The sequence below is a fragment of the Schistocerca gregaria genome, chromosome 11 (assembly GCF_023897955.1).
Source record: "Schistocerca gregaria isolate iqSchGreg1 chromosome 11, iqSchGreg1.2, whole genome shotgun sequence".
NCBI lineage: Eukaryota > Metazoa > Arthropoda > Insecta > Orthoptera > Acrididae > Schistocerca > Schistocerca gregaria.
In genome coordinates, this window is record NC_064930.1 from 121,523,640 (window position 1) to 121,543,719 (window position 20,080).

General features: G+C 42.3%; 1 protein-coding gene across 3 annotated transcripts in view; it reads right to left on the reverse strand.

The window, feature by feature from the left end:
- LOC126295273 (F-box/LRR-repeat protein 14-like) overlaps nt 1-20,080 on the reverse strand; it is a 62,411-nt gene that overhangs the window by 31,774 nt on the left and 10,557 nt on the right. For 2 of the 3 annotated variants that reach the window (XM_049987700.1, XM_049987701.1), the window contains exon 2: nt 13,283-13,693. In XM_049987700.1, coding sequence (XP_049843657.1) covers nt 13,283-13,683 — 401 coding nt within the window. In that variant the 5' untranslated portion in view covers nt 13,684-13,693. Of the gene's footprint in view, nt 1-13,282; nt 13,713-20,080 lie in introns of all 3 variants that reach the window. The other variant, XM_049987699.1, reaches the window with a different exon arrangement.

Below are 20,080 nucleotides of genomic sequence, written 5' to 3' on the forward strand. Positions count from 1 at the left end.
ACACACACACAACTTAACACTCACAGTGGCTATAGTTGCCCAAGACTGCAGTTGTTTGTGTAAGTTCCGTTAGCATGTGTGCACGCGTGTGTGTGTGTGTGTGTGTGTGTGTGTGTGTGTGTGTGTGTGTGTGTGTGTGTTTTTTGACAAAGGCCTTAAGGGCCAAAAGCTTTAATTGTGACAGTCTTTTTGTTGCCTATCTGTCACTCAGCATCTCCACTACATGGTAAGTGGCAACTTTCCTTTCCATAATACTGTTATAAGTAAAAGTACGCACAGAAAAATTTTGTGGAAAAAGTTCTGGAGTTTTTTGAACAGACCTCGTATAAATTCATACACAATTTATGAATGTGAAACTTACTGCATACACTGGATTGACCAAAGTCATGGAATACATCCTTTTGCCCAGCACAGTAAAGCAATTCAGCATCACACAGACTCAACAACTCGTTGGAAGTCCCCACTGTCTATAGCTGTCCGTAACTGCAAAAGTGTTGTTGGTGCAGGATTTTGTGCTCAAACTGATCTCTCTATTACATCCCATAAATGTTCAGTGGGTGGCCAAATAATTCGTTCTGTCCAGAATGCTCTCTAAATCAACTACGAGCAACTGTGGCCCAGTATCAGGGCACATTGTCATTCATAAAAATTTCATTGTTGTTTGGCACCATGAAATCCACGCATGCATATAGTCTCCAAGTATCCAGAAATAACCATTTCCAGTCAATGATCAGTTTGGAGTACCAAGTCCATTCCGTGTAAACACAGCCTACACTATTACGGCACCACCAGCAGCTTTCACAGTGACTTGACATCTCGGACTCGTCGCTTCATGGGGGCTGCACAACACTCCAACCATACCATCAGCTATTACTGTGATCCATCTAACCAGGCCATGGTTTTCCAGTCATCTGGGGTCCAACCAATATGGTCACGAGCCCATAAGAGGCGCTGCAGCCAACATTATGCTGCAGCCAACGTCACTCATCTGCTGCCCTAGCCTGTTAACGGCAAATTTTGCCACACTGTCCTAACAAATATATTCGTCATTTGTCCCAAACTGATTTCTGTGGTTATTTAATGCAGTCCTGCTCGTCTGTTAGCACCGGCAACTCTAAAACACAGCTGCTCTGTCATTAAATGAAGGCCACTGGTCGCTGCATTTCCCATGGTGAAAGGAAATGCCTGAAATGTTGTATTCTTGGCACACTGTTGGCACTGTGGATCTCGAAATATTGAATTCGCTAATGATTTCCAAAATGGAATGTCCCAAGCATCTAGCTCCAACTAACACACCACAATCAAAGTCTGTTAATTCCCATTGTGTGGCCTTAACCCCATCGAAAACCTTTTCACATGAATCACACGAGTACAAATGACAGCTCTGCCATGCACTGGCCATTAATACCTTGTGTCCACAACACTACTGCCACCTGTATATGTGCATATTACTAACGTATAACTTATCACTTCAGTGTAATCTTTCCTTGTAAACACAATGTGTTTCTCCTACCCAGTGCTTGATAAATATCCAGTCGTGTGACCTCCTGTAGTGCAGAGGGGAAGGGGGGGGGGGGCTGAAATTCATTATTTTAACTTTTCTGTGCATTTTAAAAGTGCAAATATAACATTTGTACTAGTAAAAAATAAAGTTATATCATACCAAATCTCAAAATTTGCAGTTCTGATTTTTTCTCATCTTGGTGCGTACTATCACAAATCAAGCACTGCTCCTATCTACACTACTGGCCACTAAAATTGCTACACCATAAAGATGATGTGCAGCAGATGCGAAATTTAACTGACAGGAAGAAGATGCTGTGATATGCAAATGATTAGCTTTTCATTGCATTCACAAAAGGTTGGCGCCGGTGGCGACACCTACAACATGCTGACATTAGGCAAGTTTCCAATCGATTTCTCATACACAGCAGTTGACCGGTGTTGCCTAGTGAAACATTGTTGTGATGCCTTGTGTAAGGAGGAGAAATTCGTAGCATCACGTTTCCGACTTTGATAAAGGTCGGATTGTGGCCTATCGCGATTGCGGTTTATCGTATCATGACATCGCTGCTTGTGTTGGTCGAGACCCCATGACTGTTAGCAGAATATGAAATCGGTGGGTTCAGGAGGGTAATACGGAATGCCGTGCTGGATCCCTATAGCCTCGTATCACTAGCAGTCGAGATGACGAGCATCTTATCAGCACGGCTGTAACGGATCGTGCAGCCACGTCTTGATCCCTGAGCCAACAGATGGGGACGTTTGCGATACAATAACCATCTGCACAAACAGTTTGATGACATTTGCAGCGGCATGGACTATCAGCTCCAAGACCGTGGCTCTGGGTTGCCCTTGACGCTGCATCACAGACAGGAGTGCCTGCAATGGTGTACTCGACGACGAACCTGGGTGCGCGAATGGCAAAACGTCATTTTTTCAGATGAATCCAGGTTCTGTTTACAGCATCGTGATGGTCACATCCGTGTTTGGCAACATCGCGGTGAACACACATTGGAAGTGTGTATTCGTTATCGCCATACTGGCGTATCACCCGGCGTAATGGTATGGGGTGCCCTGGGTTACACGTCTCAGTCACCTCTTGTTCGCACTGTCGGCACTTGGAACAGTGGACGTTACATTTCAGATGTGTTACGACCCGTGGCTCTACCCTTCATTCGATCCCTGCAAAACCCTGCATTTCAGCAGGATAATGCACGACCACATGTTGGAGGTCCTGTACGGGCCCTTCTGGATACAGAAAATGTTTGACTGCTGCCCTGGCCAGCACATTCTAGATATCTCTCACCAATTGAAAACGTCTCATCAATGGTGGCTGAGCAACTGCCTCCTCACAATATGCCAGTCACTACTCATGATGAACTGTGGTATCGTGTTGAAGCTGAATTGGCAGCTGTAGCTGTACACGCCATACAAGCTTTGTTTGACTCAATGCCCAGGCGTATCAAGGTCGTTATTACTGCCAGAGGTGGTTGTTCTGGGTACTGATTTCTCAGGATCTATGCACCCAAATTGTGTGAAAATGTAATCACATGGCAGTTCTAGTATAATATATATGTCTAATGAATACCCGTTTATCATCTGCATTTCTTCTTGGTGTAGCAATTTTAATGGCCAGTAGTGTATTTGGAGTGGTTATGCAGAAATGCATCTCTTTTGCACATCCAAGAATGTAGTGCACATCCTGCCAATTTGCCTTTTGTTGTCAGCTGTCCTCACAAGTTTGCAATTTTAATGACTAGCAGTGAATAATTCAGTCATTTTATAGCAGTTTTATGATCAAAATTGCTTGATGCAATGGGTGATTATGAGTAAATACAGTACCATTCAGAATATGATGAGACCATGGGAGTACTACAGTTGTCCTTTAGAGCAGTCAGTGAAAGAGAGGGCAGCTTATTCTTGTACTGTTGTAACAAATCATTTGCTGCATATGCCTGCATGTTAGTCCTGTTTCATACTGTGGTCACCGCAACCAGTTTCCAGCTGAAGGAGAAAGCGAGTGTTCGTCCTGCCTGAAGATGATCATCTGGTCTTACTTTAGTCCTTCTGAATGGGTTGTGGTCGGAGCCACCTAGCCCGATTTCAAAGTGAGTGATTTTCCCACGATGATTGTTTTTTCCCTTCGTGCATTCCAGGGAAAATGACAGGAAGCAGCACCCTACAGAAGTGCTGTAAGTAGGAGCAGTGTACGACCAATAATGAAATGCCTAGGTTATGCTTCTGTTTACGATTGACTGAAAGGCCTAAGAGTTAAACAATTTTGTGGAGCAGTTTTGAGCCCACAAAATGAGGGAGTTGGCCGGCAGTCCTCATGGGACTGAAATAGAGGACTGTGGACCCACTGGGTTGGAGTTTATGTTTTCAGGCATTTATAATTTCAGATGTCTGGAGACATTTTATATGCATAAATGACCTAATGGATAGGCCAAGCAGCAATTTACAGCTCTTTGCTGATGATGCCATGGTGTGCAGTAAAGTGCCATCATTGAGCAACTGTATAAGGATATAGCATGCTTTAGGCAGAATTTCTAGTTGGTTTGATGAATGGCAGCTTGCTGTAAATGTAGAAAAGTGTAAGTTCATGCGCATCAGTAGGAAAAACAAACACTGCAACGTTTAAATGCAGCAACAGTAGTTTGCTGCTTGATACAGCCACATCAAATAAATACCTAGGGGTAATGTTACTTTCTAACACGAAATGGAAAGAACATGCCAGTTTATTAACAGGAAAGGTGAATGTTCAACTTCATTTTATTGAAGAATTTCATGAAAGTGTAGCTTATTTATAAAGGAGACAGCATATAGAACACTAGTGCGATCCATTCTTCAATATTACTCAAGAGTTTGAGAACCTCATCTGGTACGATTGACAGAAGATATTGAAGCAATTGAGACGCATGCTGCTACATTTGTCAGTGGTAGGTTTTATCAGCGGCAAGAATTACAGAGATGCTTCGTGAACTCCAATGGGAATCCTTGGAGGAAAGACGACATTCTTTTCCCAAAGCACTATTAAAAAATTTAAAGCACTGACAATTGAGGCCAACTGTAGACCTCAAAGATAAGATGAGAGAATTAAGTGATTGTATGTAGGCTTGTAGACAGTCATTTTTCCCTCGCTCTGTTTGCAAGTGAAACAGAAAATAAAATTACTAGTACTAGTATGTGGTACCAACCACCATGCATCACATGGTGGCTTGTAGGGTATGTAGGTATAGATGTAGATTTCGGGACCCTTCACGGTTCACGAGGCTGCTGTTTTGGTACAGAAATCCTACAGAGTATTCAAGAGTATGTTCCCATGTGTGGCTCTGGAATTCTGCTTGGGCACTTGGCAGATTGTCCCATCGAGTGTTGTGAATTGGTGGGCATGGGCTGGTTTGATAGAAAGAGATCTCAGAGCAAAGTGTAGAGAAATTAGCTGGCTGGAGGTGATGTTGGATAAAGTGATGGGCTTAGCTACTCGTGCCAATAAATTTCATTTATTTCTGTGAAAGTTTGAGTCTAGTGTTGGTGTGTGTCTTTTTCCCTGCTGACATTAATCTGTATTCCTGTTTTGTTACCATGGAAATTATCAGGAGAGAGATTGCTTGGAGTCAGTTGGAGGCCATGATGTACGAGGGTGGTTTGAAAAGTTCTCGGAATCACCACGAGAGGTCAGCGCTAGTGCAATGAGTTATTCTTCCCTGCTGACATTAATCTGTATTCCTGTTTTGTTACCATGGAAATTATCAGGAGAGAGATTGCTTGGAGTCAGTTGGAGGCCATGATGTACGAGGGTGGTTTGAAAAGTTCTCGGAATCACCACGAGAGGTCAGCGCTAGTGCAATGAGTTATTCACGTGATACTCATTGGACTGTTGCCTGTAAACATGTGCCACATCAGTTCTCTTGGAAGAGAGCTGTGGCAGTGACATGGCTCTGTTGTTGTTCCCATGTAATGATTTGCGAAGATGGGGGGGAAAAAAATAAATAAAGAAAGAAATAAAATTAAAAACAAAATAATCGAGATTCGAGTAGTGATTAAGCACTTCATAAAGAAAGGTATGAATGTAAAGGACATTTATGCCGATTTCCAGAACACTCTGCTTCTTCATATTCAACTGTTGCCAAGTGGACAAATGAATTTAAATTTCGTCAGCAGAGCTTAGATGGTGACCCGTGCAGTGGTCGACCAAGATGTGTGACTACTCCAGAAATCATTGCAAAGGTGCACAAAATGGTCAGGAAGATTGCCGACTGAAAGTGCGTGAAATTGCTCGTGCTTGCTAGATGTCATCTGAAAGGGTATGCCACATTTTAACTGAAGAATTAGAAATGAAAAAAATTATCTGCAAGATGGGTGCTGTGACTCTTGACTCTGGACCAAAAACACATGAGAATGGACATATTGGAACAATGTTTGACCCAATTTAGGAGAGACAAACAAGATTTTTTGCACCGGTTTGTGACTGCAGATGAAACTTGGGTGCACTACTATACCCCAGAGACAAAACAACAGTCAAAGCAGTGGAAATATGCTGAATATCCGGCACCAGAGAAATCAAAGACAATTCCTTTGGTGAGAAAGGTCATGGCATCAGTGTTCTGGGATGCAAAGGGGATTCTGTTTTAGATTATCTTCCCACTGGAGTATACTATGCCAACCTCCTGGACAAGTTACATCAAAGGTACGTCAAAAAAGGCCAGGTTTACCTTAGAAGAAAGTCATCTTCCACCAGGACAATGTGCACCTGCACACATGCTGTTGCCATGGCAAAATTACATGAACTAAGGTATGAATTGCTGCCACACCCACCTTATTCACCTGATATGGCTCTGTCAGACGTCCATCTCTTCCAAAAACTGAAAATTTTTCTTCGTGGGTGAACATTCGCTGAAAACAAAGAACTGATAATAGCTGAAGTTGACAACTATTTTGCAGGCCTGGAGGAAACTCATTTTCAAGATGGGATCAAGGCTTTAGAACATTGTTGGATGAAGTGTATTAATCTAAAAGGAGACTACATAGAAAAATAAAACAAAGGTTTCAATTATGTAAGTACATTTTTTATATTCTGCTCTGAGAACTTTTCAAACGACCTTTGTATCAGCAAATACAAAGTAGTGATTGAACACTAAGATTCCCTGTTAGTAAACCACCTGATACTGGGTGCATTTTTTCATACTTACATAGTTTTATTCCACTATGCTGAGTTGTACTTAAATGTATTCCATACATGTCACTCTTAGTTTGAATTAATTTCAGTTTTTATATTATATTAAATATTATTATCAGTCACTTCTAAATATAAAATATGCACAATTTTAATGGATTTTCATTAAGCTTTCAGGAACAATAAGAAACAGAAGGGGGAAAATCATGTATTCACACACGTAAAGAATATTGTATAACTGCTGTGAAATGTTACTAATGAATTTGAATTAGATTGTATATGAATTATTATTATCAACATGAAATCTGTGCTTGTAAATTTACAACCCTTTACGTAATTCATTATTTATTTATGAAACAAGGGAAAATCCAGAATGGAATGTAACACCTTATTCACATTCCTCCAGAACCTCAACAGCTTCTCCCCTACTTGCTTCACCTGGACCTACTCCGTCCAACAAACCACCTTTCTAGATGTTGACCTACATCTCAGAGATGGGTACATCGGTACTTCTATCCATATCAAACCTACCAACCACAGGCAATACCTCCACTTTGACAGCTGCTGCCCATTCCATACCAAGAAGTCCCTTCTGTATAGCCTAGCCACCTGTGGTTGTCACATCTGCAGTGACGATCGGTCTCTCTAGAAATATACCAAGGATATCACTGATACCTTCACACATCATAATTATCCTCCCAAACTTGTACAGAAACAAATCTCGCATGCCTCATCTTTCCAGCCTCCCACTGCTCAGTGTCTGACTACAGAAGAGCATTCCTCTCATAACTCAGTACCACCCAGGAATGGAGCAACTGAATTACATTCTCCACCAGGGTTTTGACTACCTCTCATCATTCCTTGAAATGAGAAATGTCCTGTCCACTATCCTTCCCACCCCTCCCACAGTGGTATTCTGCTGTCCACAGAACCTACATAATATACTAGTCCATCCCTTCACAACCCTGCTCCTAATCCCTAACCTCATGGCTCATATCTCTGTAATAGACCTAGACGCAAGACCTGTCCCATACATTCTCCCACCATCACCTACTCCAGTCAGGTCACAGACATCACCTATCCCATTAAAAGCAGGGCTACCTGTGGAACCAGTCATGTGACTGAAATTTGTAAAGCAGATTTGTTTTCACTGATAGTTTCCCTGACACAATTGCTTTCAGTTACTATTGAATAGAGTCTGCAACTCAATTGATTTACATTATTATTTCCAGTTGCTTTTACAGTAATGGGAAGTGTTAACTGTTGGTATTCATTGTGTTTTCTTCTCCTGAACACCTGTATTTGTGTTATTCACTAGTTAATATCTCGGACATTTATTTGAACGATGTCACCATTTTGTTAGAAACTGTGGAAACAGTAGAAGAAGTCGGAAATAATTGACAATTCCATGAATTGTACTTCAAATGATGACTGTTGAGCCAATAAGAGTCTGGAATAAGAATAAAAAACTCATCAGGTCATTTATGCACAGTCCAGTCACATTATTGTGATCACCACGTATGTTTGATGCCAACATACAACAACCACACACAGCTGCCCTGTGGCAGCAATAGCAGTGGAGAGTACACAAAGTGTGTCAGAGGGACACGGAAAAGATTGCAGTTGTTGTCGCAATGCAGAAACGGAGCAATTTATCTGACATCCAAAAAGACCACGATCATTGGCTTTTGGTCCAAGTGTGGAAGCATTTACGAAATGCCTACATATGTAAACTGTTTGCATGCCACCATGGTTAACTTTTTCGGGACGCAGTGCATTTCCCCAAAGCGGAGCAATTCGGTGGTGCTGTGCGAGTTCCATATCCCTTAGGCTTCTTTCGCCTCTTATAAAATCTACAGTTTTTGACTTATCAGTGTAAATTTATTTTTTTTTTTTTTTGTAAATGAAGCTTAAAACATGCTCTTTACTGGCATATTATTTTCATTATTCCATATCGCACACTTTTTGACTTGGCAATGGTGTGCAATAGAAAAAAAAAAATGATAAATTTGATTTTTTTTTTACTTTTTTTTTTTGGTTGAGAGGTGATGCCTTGAATTAGACATATTAAAATTAGTTGTATCTTATTCTTTAAATTTTTAGCTTTAAAACGACATATAAAATAAAATTTTATCTCTTATGGGACGTCTATGGGAAGAAAAGCAAAAAGTCCATTTTGAGGGATGAAAAACTTGATTTATGTCAATTAACTACTACATTTCATAAAATTTGCTTAAAACAAACTTTACAACATTGGCATATCGATTTTTTGATAGGCAACCATGTTTTACAAGTCCTTTTGGTAAATTTGCTACTTTTTGATACCTGTTGAAGCACTCGGGCACACGAAGAGAAGAGTCGGACAGACAAGTTTCGCCGAAAAAGGGGGGACTGTTTTCGTCGTCCTGGTTTGGAGCAATCACTGCAAATGACAGTCACCTTGTTTTCCGGTATCCATTCTTGCGATATCATGACACAGGCCGTCCATCCTGTGTAGGTCACCATGCTCAGAGCACGGCCTCTTCCTCAGTGGGGTCGGTTGAGCCCTGACGACACCCACAAGTTCCTTGACGAAACTCTTCCGAAACTGCAAATGACTCTTTGGTGTCTCTCCTCTTTTCTTTGCTACGACATATAGCAAGTAAACGTTGACGATCCCCACCTGAAATTAGCCAGAACAATTACCCTTTTGCCAAAATAAAAATTTACTATGTAGGACAAGGCCTATCAGAAAAGTGAATATTGTACCTCGAATAACCAGAAGAAAATTTTCCTCGACCATTTGAAGGATTTCGTGGCAAAATGGAATGCAGTGATCGGCTCTGTCTACGGCTCCCATATTTGCCGTGTAGTCACAAATAACCAATGGCTTCTGACGTGACAATCAGGCCACGCACACGGGCCTCGCATCCTATAGTGAGTGCCACATCGGGCCAAGTATACGGGCTTCACATCCCGAAAGGGTTAAATTATACTGTGCACGACAAAACGGTGCAATCCAAATCAGCACTGAGGTAGCTGTTGTGCACCACAGGGCACAGATGACAAGGGTGAATGACAGCTGTGGAGATGCAACTGTTGAGCAACTGACCACCCAGACTACTGACAGAGTTTCCTCAATGACCATTCTGCGAACATTGCTACACACGGGCCTCCCGAGCAGGTGACTAGTTCGTGCGACTGCTGTTCACTGACGAACAAGGCTGGAATTTGCACAACTGGATGTCCACCAAGTGTCGAAAAGAGACCTTTTCAGATGTGTCACATTTTCTTTCCGTGTAACACACAGCTGTTAGCGTGTGTGGTGTGAAAATCTGACACCAAAGAACCTGCAGCAATCGTCACAAGTAGCCGGGCCGAGGGCATTCCTCGAGTGATCTCGTCATTCTGGAAGGTACAGTGGGTTGACAAGAATGCATCTATCCTCGGGAATCATATCCAAGCATACATGCAGTTTAAATGGTAACAAACTGAAAACCTCAGCTGTTGACAGGTGTTGTTGATATACCTCGATGTGGACAGCTGAAAATGTGTGCCCCGACCGGGACTCGAACCCGGCATCTCTCGCTTACATGGCAGACTCTCTATCCATCTGAGCCACCGAGGACACAGATGAATAGCGCGACTGCAGGTACTTATCCCTTGCACGCTTCCTGTGAGACTCACATTCCCAACTGTCCACAATTCTACATATGTATTGTACCTTCTAGACATCTTTCGAGAACGAGTTACTGTCTTCGTATACATAGTTAAAGGCTACCCAGCCACTGACCTTCATCTGTGCGAATGCGCGCAGGTTGCCCAAACTCTTACGGGAATCGCCAAAAGTATGCGAGAGTAATGAATGGGTGGGCAAATGTCTGTAAGGTACAATACATATGTAGAATTGTGGACAGTTGGGAATCTGAGTCTCACGGGAAGCATGCATGGGATAAGTCCCTGCAGTCGCGCTATTCATCTGTGTCCTCAGTGGCTCAGATGGAAAGAGCGTCTGCCATGTAAGCAGGAGATCCCGGGTTCGAGTCCCGCCCGCGGCACACATTTTCAGCTGTCCACATTGAGGTATATCAACAACACCTGTCGGCAGCTGAGGTTTTCAGTTAGTAACCATTTATTCCAGAGAAAAGCTGCACGGTCATCAACAGTAACTGTTCTTTCGAGAACAAGTTACTGTCTTCGTATATACATGCAGTTTGTTTTCCTTTAGCGTGGTGGCATCTCCCAGCAGGACAATGAGATATGTTGCACGGCTCACTGTGTACGTGCATGGTCTGAAGAGCACCAAGATGAATCTAAGATACACCTTTGGCCACCAATCTCCCCAGATCTAAAACCGATCTAGTACCTGTGGGACCACCTGAATTGGGCTGTTTGGACCGCAGATCCTCAATTGAGAAACTTAGGACAGCTTGCCACGGCACTGGAGTCGGCAGGCCTCCACATCACTGCCGGTACCTCCCAGAAACTAATCAACCCTCTTCCTGCACACCTCACAGTGATCTACAGTGCAAAAGGTGGTTATTCAGGCTTTTGACAGCTGGTCACATTAATGGGACTGGACAGTGAATATACTGTGGAAACTAATAGACCTATAACAAGGGCAACTACCTTCCAGGGCTTTCATATGGTTTAGGCACAGTTTCTCGTGCCTTTAACAACCTCTATATCGATACGGTGTTTCTTATAGAATTTTAAAATTTTGTTTGAATGTTTTCCTGCATTACACTGTTTACTGGCTTTTTACATTTTATTGATTTTTCCAATATATTTTCCTCTTCTCTTATACGAGGGTAACTCCAAAAGAAATGCTCACTATTTTTGTAAAAATACAGTTTTCATTCTGCATGTGTGAAAGTTTTACAGTATGTAGATACATCCTTCCCACTTGTTTTCAAACTTAGTTCAACCTGTTCCTGTGAGTGGCGCCGTCACAGCACGTCTTCAAGATGGCTGCTATACTTTACGTTCGTCGGAAGCAACATGCTGCCATAGAATTCCTGCGCTGTGAAAATGAGACAGTGGGAAACTTCCACAAGAGGTTGAAAAAGATGTATGGAGATCGCGGTGCAGTTAGTCAGTGGGCAAGCAGATTACGTGATGAAAGCGGGCACAGCAATATTGAGGATTGTCCTTGCAGCGGCGGGCCTCGTACTGCACTCACTACAGACAATCTGCAGAGAGTTAACGAATTGGTGACTACCAACGGACGCATCACAGTGAACGAATTGTCACGCTACGTTGGGATAGGGGAAGGAAGTGTTTGCAGGATACTGGAAGTGTTGGCGTTAAAAAAGGTTTGTGCCAGGTGGGTTCTCGGGATGTTGACAGTGGCTCACAAGGAAACAAGAAAAACGGTATGCAGCGAACTTTTGGAACACTACGAGAATGGTGGAGATGAATTTATTGGAAGAAGTATGAAAGGTGATGAAACATGGCTCCATCATTTTTCACCAGAGACGAAGAGGTAATCAATGGAGTGGCACCAAGCAAATTCACCCAAGGAAAAAAAAATTCAAAACCACACCTTCTGGTGGAAAAGTTATGGCTACGGTGATCTTCGATTCGGAAGGACTGTTGCTTGTGGACATCATGCCAAGTGGAACCACCATAAATTCTGACGCATATGTGATGACACTGAAGAAACTTCAAGCTCAAGTGAGTCTTGTTCGATAAAATTGGTAAAAGCAGGGTGTTTTGGTGTTGCATGACAATGCACGGCCAAATGTCAGTCAAAAAACAAACGTGGAAGCGATCACAAAACTCGGATGGACAACACTGAAAGATCCGCCTTACAGTCGTGACCTGGCTCCATGTGACTGTCATCTCTTTGGGAAACTGAAAGACTCTCTCGATGGAACAAAGTTTGAAGATGATGACTTCCTTGTGCACGCTGCCAAACAGTGGTTCCAACAGGTCGGTCCAGATTTTACCGTGCGGGTATACAGGTGCTGGTTCCAAGATGGCGTAAGGCAGTTGAGAGGGATGGAGATTCTGGTGAGAAATGAAAATATTGTTCCTAAAGGATGTATCTACACACTGTAAAACTTTCAAAGGTGTAGAATAAAAGATGGATTTAAAAAAAAAAATAGTGTCTATTTCTTTTGGAGTGACACTCGTACATTCTATGTGCCCACAATTTGTTCTCTGTCTCTGTCTGTCTGCTGTCTGTCACCCCCCCCCCCCCCCCCCCGTCCCCACAGCCCCTGCCTAATTTTGCAAAATTGATGTCACGCCATTTAAATCAAAGATTGTTTTTCTCTTAGGTCAATCTGAAGGTGCATCGTGTGAGGCAAAAAGTGTCACTGACGGATTAATCAAATAAAAAAAAATTAGTTTTGCAACCAAGGCTGTCTGTTACTTTTACATCTGAAAATCTCTCCCTGCTGAGAACGACATACTGTGTTCTGATTGGTAGAAACTCTGCAATCCAATAACACAGTCAGCCTGAGGCCACACACACTCATTTTGTTCATTAGGTGGCAGTGATGACTGTACCAAATGCCTTCCAACAGATACTCTGTCTGATGTAAACATGCGATTGTAGGGTCACCAGTGCCACTCAGCTATTGCATTCCATTTGCAGACAGAATGAAATCCTCTCACCTGGCCAGGCTGGTGACGTTGGACCAGACGAGGAAGTCGCCCGGGATGCTGAGGCTCCGGACGCGGCTCCCGGCGGTGAGAAGCTCGAACTTCTCCTGCTGGAAGATGTCCCAACGCACCGTCACCGAGTCCTCTGTGGCCCGCAGGCAGAAGCGGTTGCCCGCCTCAAGGGTGAGGTCGCGCCCGGTCGACAGCATGCGGGCCACCAGGTACGCCTCTTCCGCCTGAGCCTCGTCCGGCGCCTCGTAGGTGCGGCCCCGCCAGGGGGCGCGGAATCTGAACAGCCGGCGCCAGTGCGCGCACACGTGCAGTGCGCACGTTACCGCGTCGGCGAGCGGCAGCCGCGAGAACACCTCGAGCAGGACCTCGTCCGGCAGGTCGGCCAGAACCGTGTCCTCCATCGTGGGGATGCTGCGGGTGGGCAAACGGCCTGTGAGGACATTTTCTCAATTGCAGGTGCTGGGTAGAGTCTCATTTACACCAGATATAAAAACACATTTCTGTTTATATGTGGTGTCTGTTCTTTCCTACATCCAAAATAACAGACTCTATTTTGATCCAACAGCCATTACAAGTTAAGACACAAAGGAATTACAGACATTGACTGTAAGCAGGCATTGATTAAAATCAATGTAGTTGCAATGACTGCTGCATCCAGATGGCTCAATGGTCAGAGCATCTGCCTATTAAGCAAGAAATCTACGTTTGAACCCCGGTCTGGCACAAATTTTCTACTTTCCCCATTGATTTCAATCAATGATCACGTGCAGCCAATCTCTATAATTCCTTTGTGACATTTCTGTTTGCAACATTGTTTCTGACAGAATCTACAATACATTTTCAACTATATTTGTTATTTGTCTCCCTGTCCACATTAGTGACAAATTGATTGTAATCTAAAGTACCTAGATCCTCATATAGGTGTAGGTCATTCATCTTTGTAGCGAAGAGGTCGATACATTATAACTTTTGTCATAAGTAAACTACATGAACATTATTGCGGATCATCCTCATCGCTTCATGCTTGAAGTCCCCCCTCCCCACCCCCTTTAGGCGATGACATCTTCCAGCAGAATACCTGTCTGTGTTGCAAGGTCAGATTCGTGACACAGTGACCTGAGGGGCATTACAGTGAATGCACATTGACGTCTTGGGCATGTGCCCGATCTGTATCCACTGGAATACATATCGGGAACTAGCTGTGTGCCCGTAAACCGCCATCCCATAATTTGCAGGAATTGCTTGACTTATGCACAGACACCTGGTGCCACATACTTCTGGATTCCTGTCGAGGACTTCTGGAATCTGTGCCGAGCAGACTCTCTGTTGTACTGTGTTTGAAAAGTGGAACGGTACGCTATTAAAGAGGTTATCATCTTGCTTTGGCTAATCAGTGTAAATTACTCAATTTATTTTGAAGACATTTACATAGCTTCACAGTAATTGTTAAAATTTCACATTTTATGAAATTCAGTAGAGTAAATTTTTGCCCTTAAATCAGAAATATGTATTTCAAAATTGTCTGTCCCTTGTGCAGAATATGTAGTCACACCAAATACTTGTTAAATAAATGTTTTATCATTGTAAATCATGATAAATTAGAATTGTAATAATGTAGTAAGAATCATCAATTGTACAAAGCATTTATATAATGGACAGAGCTGGCCAAAGAGTCAGATGCAGTCAGTGATTTAATGGGCTATTGTGAGTTAATCAATTGTAGAATGAAATGTTGGTCATGATGGAGTTTATCAATTAATGGAGAAATTACACAGCATATTTATCATAGTTTATTTCAAATATGATGTATGTAAAGTTATTAAAAGTCCAGGACTTATTGTCTGTGAAAACAAGAAATAGCTACATTACACTTGACACTTGTAGGGAGGTGGCAGCAGCAGTTTTGTATGTGGTGCTGACCACTCACATCTTGTGACGTCACTCATGCCTGCAGCAATCCAGAACTGCTCGAATTACTTTCTGTGCATTCATCACTTCAGCCCTATCTGAAATGTTCAAGTTGCTGCTACTGCATTAATATGAATGAAACACCTTGCTAGCACGGGTCGTTAGCGATTAACTCCTGACGACAATGGCAAGAGACAGCTATCAAAAGCTCAAGCGTTTTATTCGAAGTTACACACCTTACAAAATGAAACTATTTTATTGAACCGTGCAACAATGAACAACTCAGGGTACACGAGAAATAATTACAATCAACAATTCCCAAAAGCATCGAATCTTCATTCTGTTCTGTTTTCTGCTCTTATTCTTTTACACACTACTAAACACTCAACATGTTATTTGAGCAAAAGTTTTACAGTTTCTGTCTGTTTATCTGTATCATCTTCAGCATTGAAGCTGGCGGCAAAAATTTCACAAGTATTCACATTGTATGCTACACTATGACCAGGGGACAGGATGAATTAATAATATGTAATGGTTTATTATTAATATTTGACAATAAATCTGGAACAAATACTAACAAAGAGAGAGAGGGGCTGGCCAGTACTTACCTCAGCTCAGTACAGCCGATAGATACACAAAAAACAACCGAAAATTTACGTTCCTAGCTTTCGGAATAAATATTTCTTCACCAGAGAGGAGAGAGGGGAAAGAAAAAGAAGAAGGGAAAGTCGATTTAGTTACTCACAACCCAGGTTATGAAGCAACAGGGAAAGGGAAACAGGGAGGGTAGCAAGGATGGAGGCATGGTTGTCAGAGGGAAGCCAAAGATATTCTACTGTAAGTACTGTGCCAGCTTCACACCAAAGAGGATGCATACAGAAGTAAAGAGGTATATAGTATAAAGATAAACACAACTATGTAGGATGAAAAGATGCGTGAATGGCTAAAGAGGAAAGGGAAAGAGTGGAAGACTGAAGAGTAAATGGGAGTGAGGTTGTTTAACGTAGGTTAATTATGCTGGTAGCGGAGCATGCCCTCCAGCATAATTCTAGGGACCAAGGAACCTGCTACACCATATGTGCCATTTGTCTTCTCCCACCAAACACCAGTCCCTCTGAACTGCGGAGATGAGAACTTGCACTCCAATACATCCTGTCACCCCACCATCCCCCTGGACTGAACCTACGTTAAACAACTTCACACCCATTTACTCTTCAGTCTTCTCCTCTTTCCCTTTCCTCTTTAGCCATTCACGCATCTTTTCATCCTACATAGTTGTGTTTATCTTTATACTAAATACCTCTTTACTTCTGTATGCATCCTCTTTGGTGTGAAGCTGGCACAATACTTACAGTAGAATATCTTTGGCTTCCTCTGACAACCATGCCTCCATCCTTGCTACCCTCCATTTTCCTTTCCCTGTTGCTTCATAACCTGGGTTGTGAGTAACTAAATCCACTTTCCCTTCTTCCCTTTCTTTCCCCTCTCTCCTCTCTGATGAAGGAACATTTATTCAGGATGCTAGGAACGTACATTTTTGGTTCTGTTTTTTGTGTATCTATCGGATTTACTAAGCTGAGGTAAGTACTGGCCAGCCCCTCTATCTCTTTGTCAGTATTTGTTTCACGACTTTATATGAGATTTTCCATTAATCATTTACAATACATCTGGACAAAGACAAAGGCTTGAAAAGAGTGTTGGACAAAACTCACTAGAGCAAAGCTGGCAGACATGACACACTATGTGATCTAAATGTAGAAGAAGGCATTCCTTCTTTCAACTTCACTGTGATTTCAGTTCCCAATTTTAAAATTATAATGAACTGAGGTGTGACATCATTTCAGGGAAAATGATAGGTCACACCTATATCGTCCTAGATGTGGAAAGGTGATTGTGAAGTTAAAGTTGTCATATTTTAGAATTAAGGCAAGAACAGCCCACTGAGTGGGAAATGGTATGCTGTTATGTGCATATGTCGCGGGTTTCATGGGTGCAGCATAATATGTGGGCAGAACGATGAACGGGCGGCACCTCTTTCTCACAGAAGGTGCAGCCCAGAGAGGTGCTATGGCCATGGAAGGCCACCATAAATAATCCATGAAAGGTTATAAAAGGTGGGAATTATTTTATTCTGTCATTAATAATGAATTGTATAGCATAAGATAACTAGTAGAAGCCGACCTCGGGGAAGATCAGTTTGGATTCCGTAGAAACACTGGAACACGTGAGGTAATACTGACCTTATGACTTATCTTAGAAGAAAGATTAAGGAAAGGCAAACCTACATTTCTAGCATTCGTAGACTTAGAGAAAGCTTTTGACAATGTTGACTGGAATACTCTCTTTCAAATTCTAAAGGTGGCAGAGGTAAAATACAGGGAGCGAAAGGCTATTTACAATTTGTACAGAAACCAGATAGCAGTTATAAGAGTCGAGGGACATGAAAGGGAAGCAGTGTTGGGAAGGGAGTAAGACAGGGTTGTAGCCTCACCCCGATGTTATTCAATCTGTATATTGAGCAAGCAGTAAAGGAAACAAAAGAAAAATTTGGGGTAGGTATTGAAATCCATGGAGAAGAAATATAAACTTTGAGGTTCACCGATGACATTGTAATTCTGTCAGAGACAGCAAAGGACTTGGAAGAGCAGTTGAATGGAATGGATAGTGTCTTGAAAGGAGGATATAAGATGAACATCAACATAAGCAAAACGAGGATAATGGAATGTAGTCGAATTAAGTCGGGTGCTGCTGAGGGAATTAGATTAGGAAATGAGACACTTAAAGCAGTAAAGGAGTTTTGCTATTTGGGGAGCAAAATAACTGATGATGGTCGAAGTAGAGAGGATATAAAATGTAGACTGGCAATGGCAAGGAAAGCGTTTCTGAAGAAGAGAAATTTGTGATCATCGAGTATAGATTTAAGTGTCAGGAAGTCATTTCTGAAAGTATTTGTATGGAGTGTAGCCATGTATGGAAGTGAAACATGGACGATAAATAGTTTGGACAAGAAGAGAATAGAAGCTTTTGAAATGTGGTGCTACAGAAGAATGCTGAAGATTAGAAGGGTAGACCACATAACTAATGAGGAAGTATTGAATAGGATTGGGGAGAAGAGAAGTTTGTGGCACAACTTGACCAGAAGAAGGGATCGGTTGGTAGGACATGTTCTGAGGCATCCAGGGATCACCAATTTAGTATTGGAGGGCAGTGTGGAGGGTAAAAATCGTAGAGGGAGACCAAGAGATGAATACACTAAGCAGATTCAGATGGATGTAGGTTGCAGTAGGTACTGGGAGATGAAGAAGCTTGCACAGGATAGGGTAGCATGGAGAGCTGCATCAAACCAGTCTCAGGACTGAAGACCACAACAACAACAATAACATAAGATGAGATGTCTTGTGAAATAAGATTATGTATGGAATAAGATCTATCAATATCAGAAGAGAAAATATATGTACAGTTAACTTAAAATGCCTACTATCATTTAGTTTGTTGCATAAGATAAAAAAGCTTCTCTCTTTTAGCTTTAGAGCACAGCCTAAACTGACAGAAGTAGTAGTTTGATGCCACAAACCAATTCGGAACAGATTATCTAGTCAGAAAGAGAAGGTTACTGATATTTATTTACTTCCATTGCATGGATGAGAAGACTAAACCTAGACTTATTCTACACCAGAAGAGAGACAGGAACAGTTCAAAATTTGATGGATCTATTTGTTTCAAAGAAAAACACATATCTCAAATAAGGAATACCCGAGACGCAAAGACTGTGGTGTTCTGCATCACCCACATGAACCAAACGCATTTGGCAACAAACACATTACGACAAGTAAATAATCAATTTTTGAGAATATACTGTAATTGGATAGATACAAAATGTACTCACCAAGCGGTGGCAGGAGAACATACATATAAAAAAAGGTTTTATCTATTCAAGTTTTCGGAGTCAGTGGCTCCTGCTCCTGGAAGAAGTGTTGATGGAGAAGGAAGAGGGGCGAAGGAAAAGACATGGAGAGGTTTAGCAAAGGGATAGGTTTTGGAAGAGTCATCTAGAGCCTCAGGTCAGAGGATGGGATGAGAAGGAAAGGCATTGTTGGAGCTGCACCAAATGAGGTTTGAAAACCTAAGAGGTTAAATGTGGAAGACGGGGTAATATGTGAGACAGAGATTACTGCTAAAACATCATGCATGAATTAATAAGAGTGGAGGGAGGGGACAGCGAAAAACAGACAAGTCAGATAACAAAAGATGTAGAAAACTAAAAGGGCGTAATAAAGGAACAGTTATAGTGAAGAAATTCTAGGACTGAAGAAATTAATGTAATTTAAGGCCAGGTGAATGGTGAGAATGAAGAGCATGGTGTAGCACCAGTTCCTACCTGTGGTGCTCCGAGAAACTGGTGCCTGGGACAAAAATCCAGAGGGCATGTGTGGCGAAACAGGCTCTGAGGTCATCATTGTCATGTTTCAGAGCATGCTCTGCAACAGGATATTGTGTGTTGCTGGTATACAGCCTCAGCCTACGCGCATTCATTCCGGCTGATAACTTGGCGGTAGTCGTGCCGATGTAAAAGGCCGAACAGTGTTTACATAACAGCTGGTATATGTCATGTTGTTTCACATGTGGCTCTCCTTTTGACAATGTATGTTTTGCCACTTACATGGATAGTATAGGTAGTGACAGGAGGGTGTACAGCGGAGATGGTCACAGTACTAGGAGCCACAGTATAGGGAGATGGGTGCAGAAAGAGCATGGTGTTTGAGAAGGATATTGTGGATATCAGGAGAGCAAAGAAAAGCTATTCTAGGTGTGGTGGGCAAAATCTCAGGTAGAATAGATCTCATTTCAGGGCACGATTTTAGGAAGTCATGGCCTTGTCGAAGTAGCTGA